This window comes from Peromyscus eremicus, chromosome 6, assembly GCF_949786415.1.
Source record: "Peromyscus eremicus chromosome 6, PerEre_H2_v1, whole genome shotgun sequence".
In the NCBI taxonomy this organism is placed as follows: domain Eukaryota; kingdom Metazoa; phylum Chordata; class Mammalia; order Rodentia; family Cricetidae; genus Peromyscus; species Peromyscus eremicus.
In genome coordinates this window covers 64,704,649-64,721,071 of record NC_081421.1, presented here as the reverse complement: position 1 = coordinate 64,721,071, position 16,423 = coordinate 64,704,649, and the positions used below count along the sequence as shown (strand labels likewise).

The 16,423-nt window shown below is 50.9% G+C and overlaps 1 protein-coding gene across 1 annotated transcript in view; it reads left to right on the top strand.

Annotated features, from left to right (window-relative positions):
• Ints3 (integrator complex subunit 3) overlaps positions 1-16,423 on the top strand; it is a 46,255-nt gene that overhangs the window by 25,005 nt on the left and 4,827 nt on the right. Inside the window, exons 7-22 of the mRNA XM_059265758.1 lie at positions 1,203-1,347; positions 2,640-2,769; positions 4,442-4,539; positions 6,607-6,798; positions 8,385-8,472; positions 8,885-8,964; positions 9,315-9,406; positions 9,736-9,842; positions 10,458-10,577; positions 10,908-11,037; positions 11,443-11,497; positions 11,746-11,849; positions 12,307-12,351; positions 12,459-12,578; positions 14,376-14,529; positions 15,893-15,961. Coding sequence (XP_059121741.1) covers positions 1,203-1,347; positions 2,640-2,769; positions 4,442-4,539; positions 6,607-6,798; positions 8,385-8,472; positions 8,885-8,964; positions 9,315-9,406; positions 9,736-9,842; positions 10,458-10,577; positions 10,908-11,037; positions 11,443-11,497; positions 11,746-11,849; positions 12,307-12,351; positions 12,459-12,578; positions 14,376-14,529; positions 15,893-15,961 — 1,729 coding nt within the window. The remainder of the gene's footprint in view (positions 1-1,202; positions 1,348-2,639; positions 2,770-4,441; positions 4,540-6,606; positions 6,799-8,384; positions 8,473-8,884; positions 8,965-9,314; positions 9,407-9,735; positions 9,843-10,457; positions 10,578-10,907; positions 11,038-11,442; positions 11,498-11,745; positions 11,850-12,306; positions 12,352-12,458; positions 12,579-14,375; positions 14,530-15,892; positions 15,962-16,423) is intronic.

Here is a 16,423-nt window from a genome sequence, read left to right as displayed (position 1 = left end):
TTTAAATGTGTTCTAGCTTACCATCCTGTTTACCTGACCTTTCCAAGTATTTTTAGGGATGTGGGGGTAAAAGGAAGTATGTGTCCTTGAGTAGCATTTCCATTTTGTGAAAACAGGACAGTGCTGGGCAGTGTAGTGCATGCCTGTAATCCTAGCATTTGGGAGACTGAGGCAAGAGGATTACTGTGAGTTCAAGTCTAGCCTGGGCTATCTAGCAAGACCCTGTCTTAAAAAACAGAAGCGACTCACACACACCCAAAAGAAAGAGAGAAAAGAAGACATCGAAAGAAAAGAGAAGGCCACAGTCTTTTAGTTAATCAAGTGGCTTGATTACTTTTCCTGAGCCAGGATGTTGCCTGGTTGTGGTAATTAACCTCTTCCTCCAGTTCTCTGCCTTCCAGCAGGGGTGTCAAAGCAATTACAAACTGCTTGGCACTTGGAGGCAGCATTAGAATGCCGGGAAGCTCCCCACTGTGGCTTTCCCTTTGCCCCTTTTGAACAGATCATGCTTTCCTCACTGTTTTCCAGGGAAAATCTAAAACTCCGGAAAAATGGGCTTTACGGTCTAAATTCAGGTGTCGCACACCCGCGCATGCACACACCCCCCCCCCAACAACCTCCCAGATTTTGGTTTAGGGTTTAGGGCAGGTGACTCATTATCTGAGGGTGGGGTTGGTGGCTAGAGCCAGGGAAAGGTTTGTGGCATGGTTGACTATAATAAGCCCGATAGAGGGCTAGCACAGTGTGTTCCCAGAACTCCAGGTCCTGAAAGGGTCCTGGAATTCCCCAGAGGTCCTTGCGTCACACTTAAGAGAATTACTGACACAGAAAACACGTTCCGTAGCTGAGCAGGAGAAACGTAGCTTGGCTCTGTTCTGTGCCTCACCTAACACCGCTTCGCATGTGGTGGGCCGTGGTGGTTGAATGTACCAACAAACAGTTCTTTATTGGCAGCTGTGAAAAAGCTTATGTTAGAAGAGGTTGATTTCATTCAGCACCTACCTTTGTTGGGCATTTTTCTGGTAAAGAAAATTAGTTACCTTTACCTTAGTTGACTCGTAGTTAGTTAATAACACCTGAGAAAAACCTTCAAAAGATGGAAGCCATTCTCAGTGTGTGGTCTTCAAAGGAGTTTGAGGTGCAGGCCGGTAGAGCAAGTAGGTCTGGGCAGGAGGTAGGTGCAGTGTCTTCCCTTCCTGCAGGGAGTGGGTCCTCAAGAGCAGCATCCTCATCGCCATGGCTGTGTACACATACCTCCGACTGATCGTGGACCACCATGGGACCGCCCAGCTCCAGACCCTTCGGCAGAAGGAAGTTGACTTCTGTATCTCCTTGCTTCGGGAACGGGTAAGGGAACAGGACAAAATCAGTATGAGGAAGTGATATCTAGATGTGGTATCCCAATGGCCTTTATGCATCTGGGCCAGAGATCTCTTGTTAGAGGTGCAGGTGGTTTAGATGTGGTATTTTCATCATCCCTAGACAGCTCAGAAGTAAAGGACAGGGAGCTGGCATGGAATACCCCTTGCTCCTAGAAACGCCACACATAATGCTGGCATCCAGGGTTTTTCTGGTCAGTTTCAGTTTACGTTGTTGTACAACACAGCTATTCTTGTATGCCCACTGTTACATCAGCCCCACCTACCCCGGAAGTAATTGACATGTTTACTTGTGTGGATTATGAATTATTTACTACAGTTTCTCCCAAGAGAGATATCCTAAATCTAAGCTACTATGAGGCCACTGGCCACATAAGAAAATCTAAGTTAAAAGCACTATCAGGTAAGACTTTAAAGCTCCGTAGTTAAAGTGTATGCTGCTCTTGCCGAGGACCTGGACTTGGTTCCCAGCACCCACGTGGTGGCTCACTGATATCTGTGACTCCAGTTCCAGGGGATCTAGCACTCTCTTATGGCCTCTGTGGGCACATGTGGGCAAAACACTGATATACATAGTGTGAAAGTAAGTCTTGCTAGATGTGGTGGCCCACACACACTTTTAATCCCAGCACTCAAGAGGCAGAGGCAGGTGGATCTTTGTAAGTTCCAGGCCAGCCTGGTCTGCAGAGTAAAATCCAGGACAATCTTAAACAAACAAACAAACAACTTCAAAGCCAGTTGGTGGTGGCACACACTTTAATCCCAGTACTGTGAGAGGCAGAGGCAGGTGGATCTCTATGAGTATGAGCAAGTTCCAGGACAGTCAAGGCTACACAGAGAAACACTATCTCAAAAATCTTAGAAATGTGTTCACATAATTGTATAGGCACATGCTTTTAATCAATATTGTTTGGACCACACAGATATACAGATCATTTCTTTAATTACAAATTGTCTTTTCTGTTGGACAGAATGAACTTTGGGGTAGGATATGTGGGGTGTTACTTCCCAGTCCCATACTTTTGGAATTTGGTTCCCTTGAACTGAATCAAAGCAACTTCAAATGGAGAGGGTGCTTGATTGATGGGAGAGTCAGCCAGGCTCCCCTCTTCCTTATGGTCCCCAGTTTCAGCCTCTTCCTTCAGCCATCTTTCCCTCCATAGAACGTGCTATACTTTGTCCTCCATCTAGAAAGTGAACAATGCATGTTTTTATTAAACTCTTTCCTGCTCCCCATTCCCCATCCTCCCTCCATTTCAGTTCATGGAATGTTTGATGATTGGCCGGGACCTTGTAAGATTACTTCAGAATGTTGCTAGGATACCAGAATTTGAACTGCTCTGGAAGGATATCATCCATAACCCTCAGGCTTTGAGTCCTCAGTTTACAGGTGAGTAAGCCCCTGGGTGTGCCCTGGCCTTGTTTGTTTGGGTTTTGTTTTGTTTTTGTTTTTGTTTTTTTTTTTCGAGACAAGATTTCTCTGTGTAGTTTTGGTGCCTGTCCTGGATCATGCTCTGTAGCCCAGGCTGGCCTCAAACTCACAGAGATCCACCTGCCTCTGCCTCCCGGGTGCTGGGATTAAAGGTGTGCGCCACCACCGCCGGCCTTGTCCTCGTTGTTTTGAGTGGATTTGAAGGGGCAGAGGTTTGTTGGAGAGATTGAATCAGAGAAAGCTTGAGGTAGGACACACTTGGCCAAGTACAGCTGGGCATGGGAATGGCAGGGCCACAGAACAGTTCCTGACTGGGCCCTACTTACCTGCCTCCAGCTGCCATTTAATTTAAAAAAAAAAAAAAAAAAAAAAAGACAAGGCCTCAAGATGACTCATAAAGGCAGTTGCTGCTAAGCCTGATGCCCCGAATTCAGTCTCCAGAACCCCACATGGGGGAAGGCAAAGAAGTTGACTCCCAAATTGTCCTCTGACCTCCACACACCCTCTATGACACATGTGAGTCCACATGTGCACATCAGAAAATGAAAATGGGAGAAAAATTTAAAACACCAACTCGGAGAGCAAGCCGTGATCCTCTCCCTTCCCAGAGCTCCTTGACAGGGTGATGGATGGCCAGTCTCTGGCTTCACTGTGGCTGACAGGGAAGTGAGAGGCCAGTTCACCAGGTGGAGTCGGCAGAGGGTCCTATTAGTCCTGGAAGAAGGCTGCCAGGGTGTAGCTCAGTGATAAAGCACCTACAGTGTGCTGGGCTTGATTCCTAGAGCTATAGAGAAGAAAAAGAAATGGTCCTACCTCTCATTACAAGGGTCTGTTTGTGTGTGTGTGTGTTTTCCCCTGGCAAGGTCCTTCGTGTCTGACTTTCCCAGAATGTGGGCTACTCTAAGACCTTAAGCATGTGCTGGGTTGCTCTGGGCTCCTCCTCCTTAGAGAGTGTGTGCCAGCTCATTTAATCGTCTGTACAGCCCTTAAGATGAGTGTTTTACTTTCCACACGGGAAAGTGAGGTTCAAAGAGATGAAGCGGCCTGCTGAAGGCCAGACAGCGAGTCAGTGACAGGCAGGATTTGGAGAGTCTTTCTGCCTGCAGTGTGTATGGCTGAGCCATTCAATCACATTGGTTCTAGGATCTCAGAGTGTCACCCTTAGGAACAGGAAGGCAGGCTAAGAAAGACTTCCACTATTAGCCAGGTAGTGGAGGCACACACCTTTAATCCCAGCACTCGGGAGGCAGAGGCAGGAGGATCTCTGTGAGTTTGAGACCAGCCTGGGCTACCAAGTGAGTTCCAGGACTGAGTTCCAGGACAGGCAGAGCTGTTAGTTACACAGAGAAACCCTGTCTCAAAACAAAACAAAAGCAGACTTCTCATATTTCCCCCTGAATTTCCCATCTCCTTGTAACTATGAAAACATGGGTATGGGGCTTTGGGAGGCCTGCTGAAGGGAAGCGCTGCAGGCCGTGTGACTGGTGGCAAGCTCGTGTGCCTTTGCTCGGCTTCTCGGGCTGGTCATGGAATAGGCCCGTGAGCAAAACCACACCTGCCCTGGCCCGGCGGTTTCCTCTTCTGCCTTCCATTTCTCTGGTCTCTTACTTCTCTTTTGCACTTGGTTCAGGTATCCTACAGCTACTTCAGTCGAGAACATCCCGAAAATTTCTAGCCTGTCGTCTTACCCCAGACATGGAGACGAAGCTCCTCTTCATGACGTCCCGGGTGAGATGATCTGTGTCTGGTGTTAGCTGAGCTCCCTGCAGATTTGACACCGCTGATTACGGCCCCACACAATAGTGGCTAAGTCCCTTACCTTTTGGGGGGTTTTCCTTGGTTCAATCTATGCCTGCACATTGCACAGTACCCTAAAAAATGTTAGAGGAAGTATTCGAGGTATAGTGTTGAAGAAGCAAGGCAGAATCCAGCTCTTTTGAAGTTTGTTTTTAGAAGCAGCCTTTCCAGTGTTTGTCCCCAGGTGTCTATCTGCGGTGTAGGCTGTGGTCTTTGCTTTCCAAACGTGGCTGCACCGTGGTTTTCCTGTCTCTGAGGATGTTTGTGGACAAAGGAGTTGTAGAGGCGCCTGCCTACAATCCCAGTACTCAGAAGGATGATGCAGGGGGACTGGTACAAGTTCAAAGACAGCCTGGGCTACATGAGACCTGTCTTCTTTAAAAGAAAAACAGTAACAAAAAATGCTGGACATGGTGGTATACGCTTGACATTTCAGTCCCAACACTTGAGAAGCAGAAGTGGACAGACCTTTATGTATTCAAAGCCAGCTAGGGCCACCTAGTGAGACTGTCTCAAAAGAAAGAAAAGAAAAAGCAAATTGTAGTGGGATGGGATGCCACATGGATTGGGACCCTGAGGCATGAGGATCTCCAGTTCCAGGCTAGCTTGGATTACTTCACAACATTGTGTCTCTGGAAAGGCCACATTTAGAGCATATACATACTGCCTTAGTGAGGGTTTCTTTTATTGTGATAAAATACCATGAACAGAAGCAACTTGGAAAGGGAATGGTTACTTTGTCTTACACTTCCACGGTAGTCCACCACTGAGAGAAGTCAGAACAGGAACTCAAGCAGGGCAGGAACCTGGAGGCAGGAGCTGAAGTAGCAGCCCTAGAAGGTGTTGCTTACTTGCTAGTTCTCATGGCTTGTTCAGCCTGCTCTCTGTAATGCCCAGGACCACCAGCCCCTGGGTGGCACCACCCACAGAGACCTGGGCCCTGCCAAATCACGCACCAATCAAGAAAATGCACCACAGCTTTCCTTGTCCACAGGCCAACCTAGTGAGGCATTTCTCCAGCTGTGGTTCCGTCTTCCAGAACGACTCTGGCTTATGTCATAAAACTAGCCATCACACATCTATATGTTACCATTTAGTGTCTTTGCCACAATTGCTGTGTTCCAGGTGCTCAGCCACTGTTGCTGCCACAAGTTCTGTTCCACAGTGTTGACCTGGAAGCATCTTGTTAACCTTTTTGATCTTTTTTTTTTTTTTTTTTTTGGTTTTTCGAGACAGGGTTTCTCTGTGTAGCTTTGCGCCTTTCCTGGAACTCACTTGGTAGCCCAGGCTGGCCTCGAACTCACAGAGATCCGCCTGGCTCTGCCTCCCGAGTGCTGGGATTAAAGGCGTGCGCCACCACCGCCCGGCTTTGATCTATTTTGATGTTTTCTGAGAGGGTACTAGAAGAGAATTCCGGATCTGCCCCATTGAGTGCTGCTGTTTGGTTATTAGGTGCCTGGTTTGAGACAGGGTAGTAGTCCAGTTATCTTTGAACTATTGGCCATTCTCCTATATCGATCAGCTTTGGGAGTGCGGGAATTTCAGGTATGGGCCGCCACATCTGGCTCTAGTGTTGTGGTTTGTAAACATTTGAGGTGTGTTTGGGGAAGGACTTGCTGCCAGGTCTGGAGAGTTTGCGCCTTGTAACAGTCCTGTTCAGTCATCCTGTGTCAGGAAGCAGTCAGTACTCAGTGGTGGCCCGGTTAACACTTACTCTCCAGGAACATTCTTTCACGTTCAGCAGTAGCTCCAGAAAGGGAGAAGAGCTGAGGCTTCTGGCCAGGGAAGCAGCAACAAGCGTTAGCAGCGGGAACGGGCTGCAGCTGCTTGGGAGGCCAGTGGCTTGAGGCCAGCTGCAGGAGTGTGCGAACCACTGATCACCAGGCCAGCTGGAAAGTTAAGATCAGGACGTCCCCAAAAGGAGAGCTTAATTGTCACAAGGACATGGTCCGTCTCCTACTCATCAGCCCACCCTCCTCTCCACTTCCTCCTCCCTAGGTGCGATTTGGCCAGCAAAAGCGATACCAGGATTGGTTCCAGCGCCAGTACCTCTCAACCCCTGACAGTCAGTCCCTGCGTTGTGACCTCATTCGGTACATCTGTGGGGTAGTCCACCCTTCCAACGAAGTGCTGAGTTCAGACATCTTGCCCCGATGGGCCATCATTGGCTGGCTCCTGACAACATGCACGGTAAAGGGCCAGACCACGGGGCAGAGACTGCTGGGTGGGGAACGCTGCCTCTTCTAGCATGCTCCTGGACTTCTTCCGTCCTGATTCCAGGGCCATCTGAACCCGAATGGACCTTTCACTGTGGGCCCCTGAATGCCTCAGGCTCTTCAGCCCTCCCTTTGTCTCTAGCAAGTGTTGGTCGCTCCTCATCTGAGCGTGGGTTTCACTAGGCTCGTCATCTTTCTCCACTACTGTTTGTTGTTTGTTTGCTACAAGATCTTTCTGTGGAGCTCTGGCTAGCCCCAAGCTACAGTCCTCCTGTCTCAGGCCCCTCAGTACTGAGACTAGGTGTGCACCAGCCTCTGTGCCCAACTCAAAAGTCTGGATTCTCGAGGCATTCCTACCTGGGTCCCTAAGGGACCCCTAGGGCCTGAGTTTTTCCTTGTTGTTTCTAGAAACCATAATAGTTATTCTCTTGATCTCTTTCCTATTCAGATTCAAGGTTTTCATACTTGTGTTTTATTTTACTCACTTTTTATTTTATGGTATGTGTGTGTGCCTGAGTGTGTGTGTGTGTGAGTGTGTGTGTGTGTGTGTGTGTGTGTGTGTGTGTGTGTGTGTGTGCTGGTGGAGGGTGGAGGTTAAGAGGAGGGAACTGGAACAGGTGCTTGGACATCGCCATGTTGGTGCTGAAAGAAAACCCAATCCCTTCACAAGAGCTCTGTAACCACTGAGTTATCTCCAACTTATTTTATTTTTTTGAGACAAGGTCTTGGAGTGTTGCCTAGGTTGGCCTCAAACTTGCAGCAATCCTCCTGTCTCAGCCTCCTAAGTGCTGTAATCACAGACATAAGTCATTACACTACCCTGACTCTTCCTTTAGATCAGTTCTCAACCTGGGGTCGAAGGACCCTTTCACAGGGGTCACCCATTAGATATCCTGCGTACTAGATATTTACATTATAATTCATAACAGTAGCAAAATTACAGTTATAAAGCAGCAGTGAAATAATTTTGTGGCTGGGGGTCAGCACCACCTGAGGAACTGTATTCAAGGGTCGCAGCGTTAGGAAGGTTGAGAACCACTGCCGTAGATGGTTATTTCCACAACTTCGGCATCAACTTTGGACACTTCCTTTCCCCAAACACAGAACCTTTAAGGGAGCCGCCATCCCCCTCCAGTGTACTTTTCTGTGCTAGGGTGATTCTGTTCTTAAGCATCTCACACCCTTCCCCCATTTTATGGTGTTCCTGGAATGTGCTGGTTCAGGCAGCGAGCCTTTCCTAGGGGTCTCTAGGGAGGTGCCTGGGTTGTTCAGCAAAGGCAGCTGTGGCTGCAGTGAACATCACCTCAAGTTGTGGGTGATCAGTGTTCCCATGCTGTTCTCCTTATGGGGATTAGGCGTGTGTACTGCTCCACACATGAAAAACCCAGTCCAGTGCCCGTATAATAGACTGTGTGCCCCTCACTCTGAGGTGATGCCAGCTCTTACTGGGAGCTGGATTTTAAAGACAGAACAGCCATGTGGGCCCTGGAATCTACCCTCGGCTCTGGGAAGATGGGTGCTGATTGGTGGAACTAGCCCTTTTCCTTCTCTCTCTTCCAGTCCAACGTTGCTGCCTCCAACGCCAAGCTGGCTCTGTTTTATGACTGGCTGTTCTTTAGCCCAGACAAGGATAGCATTATGAACATAGGTATGTGATTGGGACCAGTCAGCACCATCCTCCCACCCGCCCCCCCCAAACCCCCACTGTGCGTCCTGCTAACAGCAGTCATGGGTCTCGGGAGTGGGGTGGGAGTGGCTGATTCAGGAGCGATTCCCTGTTCCCCTTCACTCCTCCCTTGACTAAGAGGAAAGTGGCTTTGATGAGACCAACAGTTGCTGCTGAGTGGGGCTCTGAGTGGGGAGGCCCTTTCTCTCTCTCTCCCATCTCCTTTGCTCCACGCCAAATACTGGTACAGGAAGGGAGATGAGGACTGAGCGCAGTTAGAGATGGGGGATAGACTTAGTGCTTCCTAGGGGCTCACGGGTATCGAGAAGCTAGCAGTAGACATGGAAACGGTGTCTGATGTTGGGGGACTGTTGATTTTTATCTCACACTCTAGAGCCGGCCATCCTGGTCATGCATCACTCCATGAAGCCCCACCCAGCCATCACTGCCACGCTCCTGGACTTCATGTGCCGAGTAAGTGCCGCCGTGGCTCTCTCTGCTTTCCCGTCCTGCGTGAGCAGTGTCCAGTTCCTTGTTCCTCTCCCAGGGATTGGGCCTTCCCAGTGTGCCTCGACTGTAGTCCTGTGCCTGAGTTAGCAAACGCTGTCTCCAGTGCGGTTGGCCCTTCTTGCCATACGTGTCTTAACTGCAAGATGGTGACTAAAGACAGAATCTGGGTTTTTTTTCTGCTACAGCTGGGGCTAGTCCAAGGGTTCTGTCTTCACAGCCTGGAGTAGTCAGGGACATTACAGCCACACAGTCTCACTGTCACTTGACTGTCCAGCAGCACACTGTAGTTACTGCCTCCACTTCTTCCCTTCTAGATCATTCCTAACTTCTACCCACCGTTGGAAGGCCATGTGCGGCAGGGCGTCTTTTCTTCCCTCAACCACATTGTGGAGAAACGAGTCTTGGCGTAAGGAATGTGTGTGTTGGGGTGGGGGATTCTCCCACTTTTCATTAGGTCCGCCCCCTCTGGACCAGATGGCATCCAGATACTGTCACAGCGCTGCTGACTCCTTCCCTAACAGGTGTGAATAGTGCTGTGGACAGAAAGACCAGTGTCCCCTTGACTCCAGAATTTCTAACTTGCCATCATATTACCAGAGGCTTCAAAGGCCTTCCTGTCTGCCCCTGTTGACTCTGAAGGGTCTGAAGTGGCACGTTGTGCTACTCGACCTGTGTGTCCACACTGAGGTGGCAGTGAGCAGCTCTGGTGTGACCGTCATCTGTGTTCTCCATTAGACACTTGGCTCCCCTGTTTGACAACCCTAAGTTGGATAAGGAACTGCGGGCCATGCTCCGAGAGAAATTCCCTGAGTTCTGCAGCTCGCCCTCCCCACCCGTGGAAGGTACGGACTCCCCACAGACAGCCGACCGTCTGGTCTCCGTTGAACCCTTACTCATCCCTCTCGCTCTCGCTCCCTCCCTTTGCCCAGTGATCTCTCAGGAATGCACCTGTCTCCCAGTCCTTAGTCCAGGCCCCTCCTCACATCCACTCGTGTTCATTTTGCTCCTGACTTCAGACTGCCATCTGCCAGACTGGTTCCCACAATTTTTTGTTTTGGTATAAGGGCTTAAGCCAAGCACTACTTTCAACTTGGTTTTAAAATAAAGAACACTAGTAAACGTCCCTAGAGCTGAGCTTGGCAGTGCATGCCTGTAATCTTAGTACCTGGGAGGTGGAAGCAGGAAGACCAGGGGACCACGGGTATCCTGGGATACAGAAAGCCCAGTTTCAGAAAAGGAAAGGCTGTGCCTCGCTCATCAGCTGACATGGAGAAGTCATGTCTTGTGCTGTCCCTCCCTCTAGGTGGGTCACAGAGAACTGACAAGGCAAGTTTGTCCTTCCAGCAGTCACCCATCTGGGGCATAAACTGCGTCCTCCCACTAGTCTCATTCCCAGAAGCATGGGGTGTACTGGGGGGCCCAGGGCCAATCAGAGTCTCTCTCTCTTTACTCACAAGTCAAAATTGAAGAGCCCGTTTCCATGGAGATGGACAACCATCTGTCAGATAAGGAGGAGAGTTGCTATGACAATGCAGAGGCAGCCTTCAGTGATGATGAGGAGGATCTCAATAGCAAAGGTAAGGGTAGCAGCAGGGAGTGTCTGAGCTGTGGTAGCCCAGGCCCACTCCTCAGGTAGGCTGTCTACAGTCTTTCTGTCCTACCTCTTTGCCCATGAGCTTTGAGTTTTGTGTGTTACTGGATGAGGCTCAGTGGTCCAAAGCTTAGCATTTGACACTAAAGGCAGGAGGGTCGAGCAAGTGGTCCTGCCCATTTGTGGGCATGAGCCGGGGCGTGCGTACAGCCTGGGACTCACCCCACTGAGTCAACAGGCACACAGGCTGTGAGGAGGGACCGGGTAGCTCATGGGGACTGTCTCTGGTGCTAGAGTCTTAACAAACCATCCTCAGGGAAGAAGAGAGAGTTCCGCTTCCACCCCATCAAGGAGACCGTTGTGGAGGAGCCTGTTGATGTCACCCCCTACCTCGACCAGTTGGACGAGTCCCTAAGGGACAAAGTGCTGCAGCTACAGAAAGGAAGGTGGGTACTAACTCTGTTCCCCACCTTAGAAGGTCCAGTGCGGGTGCTTCCTGCTACCTAGAAAGTGTGGGTGGATGGTGGGGTCTGGAGGGCAGTTGGAGCTTCATGAGACATGTCTTTGGCTGATGTTGGGGAGCATGGGCTGGGAATAGGGGAGTCCCTAACACCTTGAGACCCCACTTTCTGGATTCTGGAGGTAAGAGCCACTGTAGACTGGAGCAGGGCAAGTGAGGATTGTCCTGGACTTCTTTGGGCCTCTGCCCACAGAACAGCAGGTGCTACCCAGACATCTCCCCTCTGAGCTGGGAGCTCATAGCTCCCTTGGGGGTCTGCACGTGCACGTACCCAGCTTGGGATGTGTCCTACCCCTGCTGTTACTAATTTCCTCTCACTTGTATGCTGTAGTGACACAGAGGCCCAATGTGAGGTCATGCAGGAAATTGTGGACCAGGTGCTGGAGGTAAGTGGGGAACCCAGTCCTCAGGGAGAAAGCAGTCCAAACCTTCCCAGCTTACAGCTCCTCACACATGCCTCACTGGGAATGGAGCTCTACCCTTCCCCTCCCCCAGATGCACCCTTCTGAGGCAGGGAACATGAGTGAGCTGAGCTGGGAGGTAGACACAGGAGGACCCAGAGGCTCGGGGGCAGGTGGGACCACGAGGCTGCGTCTGGGTCCTAATGTCTCCTCCTCCCTTGTCTTGTCACCAGGAAGACTTTGACTCGGAGCAGCTGTCTGTCCTTGCTTCCTGCCTACAGGAGCTCTTCAAGGCCCACTTTCGAGGGGAGGTGTTGCCTGAAGAGGTCACTGAAGAGTAAGGCTCATCTCTGACACCCTGGGCCTCAGAAGCCAGAGTGTGCTCTTCCAACCCAGATCTGAGGCACACATCACTGTAGACTTGAGAAAAAATCCCCTTCGCGTGGTGTTTCCATGCTCACATGTACTAATGGGCCCTGAGTACTGGGCAGTGGGCCAGCATCCCTGCCCTGTTTTTCCAGGCCTGCGGCCAGTCCAGTGGCCCCAAGCCTTGCTGCTTCTGGAGGGACTGGCCCCTGGCCCGACTTGGCTGAAGGGCAAGAGTCTGTTCCTCAGTGAGGATGACATCCTCTGATTGTGCTTCTGTGTTGGGAGCCTGTTTGTCTGTTCCCAAACCACTAGGCAGCAGGATTTGCCTTTGGGTAGGAAAGAAGTGGGTTAGATGCCTGGTCTTCCGTATCATCTGCCTATAGACTCTCCCTTCATGTAGCCTCCCTTTAACCTTCCTCTTTTAGGTCCCTGGAGGAATCTGTAGGGAAGCCTCTCTACCTAATATTTAGGTAAGCTGAAGAGCTGATTGCCTGCCGGCTTCCCTGACATACACAGATGTCCCTGTCCTCCAGGGAGAAGGACTGCTCTAGGTGATGGCCTTCTTCTTCCCATCTAGGAACCTGTGCCAGATGCAGGAGGACAACAGCAGCTTTTCGCTGCTTCTGGACCTTCTGTCCGAGCTGTATCAAAAACAACCCAAGATCGGCTACCACCTGCTCTACTACCTGAGGGCAAGGTGGGTGTGGTCTCTGTCTTCTACGTGGTGTTGGGGCGTTCTGGAGAGGCAGCCTCTCTGTTAGGCACACCAGTCCCCTCCCCTTTTAGCTATCCACAGCAGCACAGTCCATTTTGTTTGTTAGTTTGGGTGCCGGGGGTTAAATCCAGGGTCCATACGTCCTGTGGTAGTAAATTTTTCATCACTGTGACACAGTGAGAGAAAGAGGAAAAATGTATGCTGGCTCATGGTTTCAGATAGCTCGGCGCAGGGTCTGCTGGCTCTGTTCTTTCAGGCCTGTGGTAAGACAGAACATCGTAGCCATGGGCATCATGGGCTTGTGGGAGAGGAAGCTGCTCAGCTCAGAACAGCCAAGAAGAGAATGGGACAGAGAAGGCCAGGAACAAATCTTGTGAATACATGCCCCAGTGCCTCGAACAGGGCCCCAAGCTCCAGGAAATGCCCACTGCCTCCCAATCTTGCCATCAGATCCTGACCCCCTCAGTTCTCTGGAGGTCTAGTCTCTTGCAGTCTCAGCACTTCGGAGGTGTGTGCACGAGTTCCAGGCCAGCCTTAGCTGCATGAGACTCCCCTCCACCCTTGCTATTCCAGACAGGGTTTCTCTGTGTAACAGTGCTGGCTGTCCTGGAACTCACAGAGATCCACCTGCCTCTGCCTCCCAAGTGCTGGGATTACAGGCGAGCACCACCACTGCCGGGCCTTTTTTCAGACATTTTTTAATTATCTATTTGTTCCTATTTTATATGCATTGATGTCTTGCCTGCATGTGTGTCTATGTAAAGGTGTCAGATCCCCTGGAACTGAAGCTATGGATAGTTGTGAACTGCCATGTAGGTGCTGGGAATTGAATCTGGGCCTCTTTAACAGCTCAGCCATCTCTCCAGACCTTGTTTTTGTTTTTTTGCTTTTTTTTTTTTCCAAGACAAAGTTTCTCTGTGTACAGAGGAACTCAGGAACAGCCATGGCTGTCGTAGAACTCACTCTAAATGAGGCTGGTCTTGAGCTCAGAGATCCGCCTGCCTTTTGCCTCCTGAGTGCTGGGTTTAAAGGCGTGCGCCACCATGTCTGGTTTATTTTGTTTTTGAGATGGTCTCAAACTTGCTTTGCCAAGGATAGCCTTGAACCCCCTGATCCTCCTGCCTCCACCTCCCAAGTACTGACTGGCCTACGTGGAGTTTTTATTGTTTGTTTGGTTTCATTTTGAGACAGGTTCTCAGAACCTCCAAAGATCCTCCTGCCTCATCCTCCTGAGTGCTGGGATTATAAGCGTATGCTGCCAGGCCCAGCTTCATGTATTTTCTTGTCTGAGGGCCACACGCTTTTAGTTCTTACATTTAAGCCTCAGTTCCAATTTAGGCTTTGTACATGATGTTAGTTGCTGCTTCTCCAGCTTGAGAGGGGCCTTTCTTCCTCTGCTCTCAGGAGTCAGGACAGTCCCTGCTGGTGGTTACAGCCGCTGCTGGGGACGCTGGGCATAGTGGTGTACACTTAAATACTAGCATTCTTTGGAAGGCAGAGGCAAGTAGATCTCCCTAAGATCAGTCAGCCTGGTCTACATAATGAAGTGAGTTCAAGGTCAGCCAGGGCTATATATAGTGGGACCCTGTCTCAAACAAGTAAAACACCACAAACAAAAGCCAGTATTGGGGGAAGAAAAGTGTCTCCTGACCCTGAAGTTTCTGGACTCTGGGGAAGGCAAGGGGTGCTGTGGGGTCCCTCAGCAGCGCTTGCAGAGTGGAATGGGCACCTCTGGGGATGCTGGGTGCACTGCTGACTTAGGTCCCACTGGTCTTGTAGCAAAGCTGCCGCAGGGAAGATGAACCTGTACGAGTCGTTTGCCCAGGCTACCCAGCTGGGCGACCTGCACACCTGCCTCATGATGGACATGAAGGCTTGCCAGGAGGATGATGTGCGCCTGCTCTGCCACCTCACACCGTCCATCTACACAGAGGTCCGTGTCTCCACGGGGTCCATGTGGGGCGGGCGGGGGGCGGCAGCCGGGTGGCAGCCGTGCAGGGCTCACAGGAGATGACCACCTCGGTATGAGACACTCTCATTCTGTAGCCCTGATTGGCTTAAAATTCACTATGAAGCCCAGGCTGACTGTAGGTTAAAGGGCGATCCCCCACTTCATTTTCCCAAGTGCTATTGCATACTCTTGAGGTGCCGTCCACGCACCCACTGACTTCAGTGGTCACTGCCTCCCGTGTCCACGCACCCACTGACTTCAGTGGTCACTGCCTCCCGTGTCCATGCACCCACTGACTTCAGTGGTCACTGCTTCCCGTGTCCACGCACCCACTGACTTCAGTGGTCACTGCCTCCCGTGTCCACGCACCCACTGACTTCAGTGGTCACTGCCTCCCGTGTCCACGCACCCACTGACTTCAGTGGTCACTGCATCCCGTGTCCACGCACCCACTGACTTCAGTGGTCACTGCCTCCCGTGTCCACGCACCCACTGACTTCAGTGGTCACTGCATCCCGTGTCCACGCACCCACTGACTTCAGTGGTCACTGCATCCCATACGTGGCTGTCTTTTTCCCCTCTGTTATAAGCTGAAGCTTTTCTCAAAAGTGGTATTCTGTGGTTCAGCTCTAATGTGAGCTGCAGTCTCCACCTGTTTACTTGGCTTCTCGGGTTTAGCTGTATCCTCTGGGCCAGGACAGGTCTCCTAAAGTAGAAAGGTCCCTGTTCCTATCTCCAAAGCTCCTTTGATGTCTGCGAGGCCAGCGCTTCTGCAGTAGAGACTCACTTTCATTTCCCTGTTGGTTTGAAATCTTCTCTCAGAGCTGGGATAGAGGGGAGAGATGAGCTCTTCCTCCTCTTGGCAAAAGTTCCCAGGAAGGGGGAAATGAGGCTTAGGGTGTGGGCATGGCAGGAGGAACTGTGATCCTGCCAGGCCTGGAGGGAGGAGGGGCACAGGAGGCATCCCCTCCCCGTTCTCTCTCCACCCGGGCCCTCACACAGCCCCAGACCCAGGCCCCCTTGACCTTTTCTGTGGCTGAGACTGCTCAGATTGGGTTTCTCCATTGCCAGGCATGCAGAGAACAGAACTGGCCATCGTGTCCGAGCCCTGTCAGCTCTGGCTTTATCTCCCAGCCCCCCATTCCTCTCTTCCTACACAGTCCGCTCACGATATACATACACAGACACTGAAACCTGGGCCTTACAAGGCTCAGATTCCCAGATCTGTAGCTGTTTGCTTCTGTGCAGGACTAGAACCTAGTTTATGATGGGGGTGGGGAGGCTAGATGAAAACCGAGGGTCCCGCCCACATTCCCGCCCCGATCACTTGTCTTTTTCTGTCTAGTTTCCAGATGAGACCTTGAGAAGTGGGGAGCTGTTGAACATGATCGTGGCCGTAATTGACTCTGCACAGGTGAACATGGGCTTTGACTTCTCTGAGGCCTGGAGGGCAGGACTAGGGAGAGCAGGGTCCGTGTTCTCTCTCTAGGCCTGTACATGAGAGCCCACACCCCTCAGGCTCTCTGCCTCCCACTGCATGTGGGTGCCCTTCAGGCCATTAGGGCAAAGCAAAGCCCAAGAGAGAAGCTGGAGTCAAGGCCATCTTCCCTGATATTTCTCCATGTTCTCCGGAAGTTCCTGTTTGCACAGGGAAATAAATCTGAGGGTGGGCAGATGTGTGTGCATGCACATACATGTGTGTTTTGCTCTTGCCTGACCTTCTCTTCGGCTAAGAATAAAAATATTCGGGCCATTTCGACTTGACCTCCATACATAGGGCTCCTAGAGATTATAGCTTCCATGTACTCTGTATAACCCTGCCTGTCCTGAAACCCACCTTGTAGACCAGGCTTCACCTACTTCTACCTCCCGAGTG